This window comes from Pollachius pollachius, assembly GCF_949987615.1.
Source record: "Pollachius pollachius genome assembly, chromosome: 16".
Classification (NCBI taxonomy): Eukaryota; Metazoa; Chordata; class Actinopteri; order Gadiformes; family Gadidae; genus Pollachius; species Pollachius pollachius.
This window is the reverse complement of record NC_136949.1, coordinates 13,024,629-13,027,128: the sequence shown is the minus strand read 5'-3', so window position 1 is coordinate 13,027,128 and position 2,500 is coordinate 13,024,629. Positions and strand designations below refer to the sequence as shown.

General features: G+C 47.8%; 1 protein-coding gene across 1 annotated transcript in view; it reads right to left on the bottom strand.

Moving 5' to 3' along the window:
* The window catches only part of grm1a (glutamate receptor, metabotropic 1a), a gene marked incomplete at both ends in the record, with an annotated part of 23,549 nt that overhangs the window by 20,804 nt on the left and 245 nt on the right, over window positions 1–2,500 (bottom strand). The window contains one exon of the mRNA XM_079753863.1: window positions 2,004–2,500. This exon is cut by the window's right edge and continues 245 nt beyond it. Coding sequence (XP_079609989.1) covers window positions 2,004–2,500 — 497 coding nt within the window. The remainder of the gene's footprint in view (window positions 1–2,003) is intronic.

Genomic DNA, 2,500 nt, shown 5'->3' with positions numbered 1-2,500 from the left:
AGACCACTTATGAATTAATAGAGCATTATCTAACTACTATCAGAATGTAGGATGTTACGTTGTATGATTAATTGGACAATTCTGTCTGGAGTATCAGATGAAATAACTGACGGGCATTGCCCCCTTAGCAGTGTTTACAGCTCTGATGACAACACGTGGGTCCTGTGATACCTTGTATCACAGGAGTGTGTAGTCACAGAATGTGTTTCTGCATGTTTGGCTTCGAACAGGAACCTCGAAGCCTCTTGATTGCAACTGATTGCAATCAAAGCTCCCGAAGGCAGTAAGGCCCATCCGTGAATCCAGGGTGGCAGATTTGAAGAGTTATTTGTGCAGCAAGGTGTCACACTGTTAGTACACACCAAGTGCTTCACACAAGACATACAGTAAAATGTGTTAAAAAAAAGGAACAGGTTTTTGGTATTGAAATCATAAATTGTTCTGGTATTGAAATCATTAAAATAGAAGCCAAGAACCTTGTATTTGTTTTGTATTACCATGAGGAAGAAAAACCCAGGCCGGCCCTAAAGACCAGAGTGAGACTGGCGCCCACATCACACACTAAGGACACCAGAGGTACACCACACCACACTACTGTGTTTACTCCCGACAACCCGCCCGTGGGCTGCTTTCCCAGCGGTGGTGTTGCAATGACTCCCATCAGCTTGTATCGTTCTCCCACAGGAAAACAGAATCATGATATCCAATTAGATGTTCCCCCTCCATGTAGCCTTGGAGCGGGGAGCGGATGGCGGCACATTAGTTGACAATCTATTTGACACCACGTGCATGCGTGTGTGTGTGTGTGTGTCTGTGTGCACGTGTGTTTGTGTACATGTGTACGTTTGCATGTGTGCATGTGTGTGCATTTTTGTGGGTGAATTTCTGTATGTGTGTGTGTGTGTGCGTGTGCACGTGTACTTGTGCATGAGCATGTGCGTGCATATGTGTGTGTGTGTGTGTGTGTGTGTGTGTGTGTGTGTGTGTGTGTGAGAGTGTGTTTGTTTTAATAGACCGATGCTCATCAGGCCATGATATTAATGCAATCACAAAGAGCCCTAAGCTGTTGCTATGGGAAACAAGAGACTTTATTTTCCCACGTCTTGAGCAGTGGACAAAGAAGAGGAGAAAGTGAAGATAGTCGTGACCACCGCGCCGCGTTCAAGTAAAGACACAGTGGCTGAACACGCACCTATAGGCCTCCTTTAATGGTCCGCATAGTGCTCCATGGGCACTATGCGAATACCATGCAAACTATTTGAAGCTCAATTATAAATGACTTATATATTCTAGTTCTTTATCCGTATCTTCTCGCCAAAACCGCGCCCTGGATACAAAAGCTCATGAAAAATGTAGAGTGTACAAGTTGAAATCAATGTTTCAAGAAGCTGTGATTTGCTCTTTTTTTCTCTCTTTGTGGTCCAGATCTGGCCCGTTGTAAACTCGCGGTTGATGGTTATTAAAATTCCTCCTCCGCAAAGCAGTCTTTCAACCCTCCTAGAATATTACTTCCATCCCACGGGATCTTCCAGTAGGCGTACTGAAGGTCAGATAAACAACGCCACCTACCTTCCTCCTAAGGTACTACCATACACACACACATACACAGACTTCAGTCTTACTTTATACACCTGTGTGTGTGTGAGTGTGTGTGTGTGTGTGTGTGTGTGTGTGTGTGTGTATGTGTGTGTGTGTGTGTGTGTGTATGTGTGTGTGTGTGTGTGTGTGTGTGTGTGTTTGTGTCTGTGTGTGTGTGTGTGTGTTTTTGTGTGGGTGTGTATAAGTGTCTGCGTGCTTGCGTGCGTGTGTGTGTTACCAGAGCTTGTTTGGGGACATGAACTGAAGTATCGCCCTATAACTGTCAATAACCAAGAAAGGAATAATCGGTTATACCCGTTTGATAACGAGAAAGATTATAGTTGATTTATATTTGACGTGTAATGGAGAGAGGTTCACCATGTTACACCTTCCACTTAATGGAAGTGGGGCTCGGGTCAACTCACCCTCGGTGTGAACCGCCGACACATAGGTCCAGTTGTACCGCTTGACGATGTCCAGCATGGCCCGGGCCTGCAGCGTGTCAGAGGGCACCACCCTCAGGAAGTACTTGAACAAAGTCTTGTCACTCAGATCGATGCTCGTGGCCGAGTATGCGATCTGGGGAATGTTGAACAGCTGGAGTAGATTCTGCACCTGGATGGCCACCGAGCTGGAGCCCGGGCCGATCACCCCGGCGATGGGCTTCTTGGACGGGGGAGGCTGGTTGGACGGGGTGCCGTCGATGCACCACTTGGACCCGTCCTTGTCGTCCCGGATGGAGATTAGGGAGTCCCGTATGAACTCGATGCTCTGCTCAAGAGCCACCGAGGAGTGCCAGCAAGAGTCCCTGATCTCGCAGCCCAGGCTAATGTTGGGCAGCAGCGTGGGGTCCGCGTTGATGCGGTCCAGCGCGTGGAACATGGCCTCGACCCTCTGGATGCCGTATTGCTCTCGCACCTCC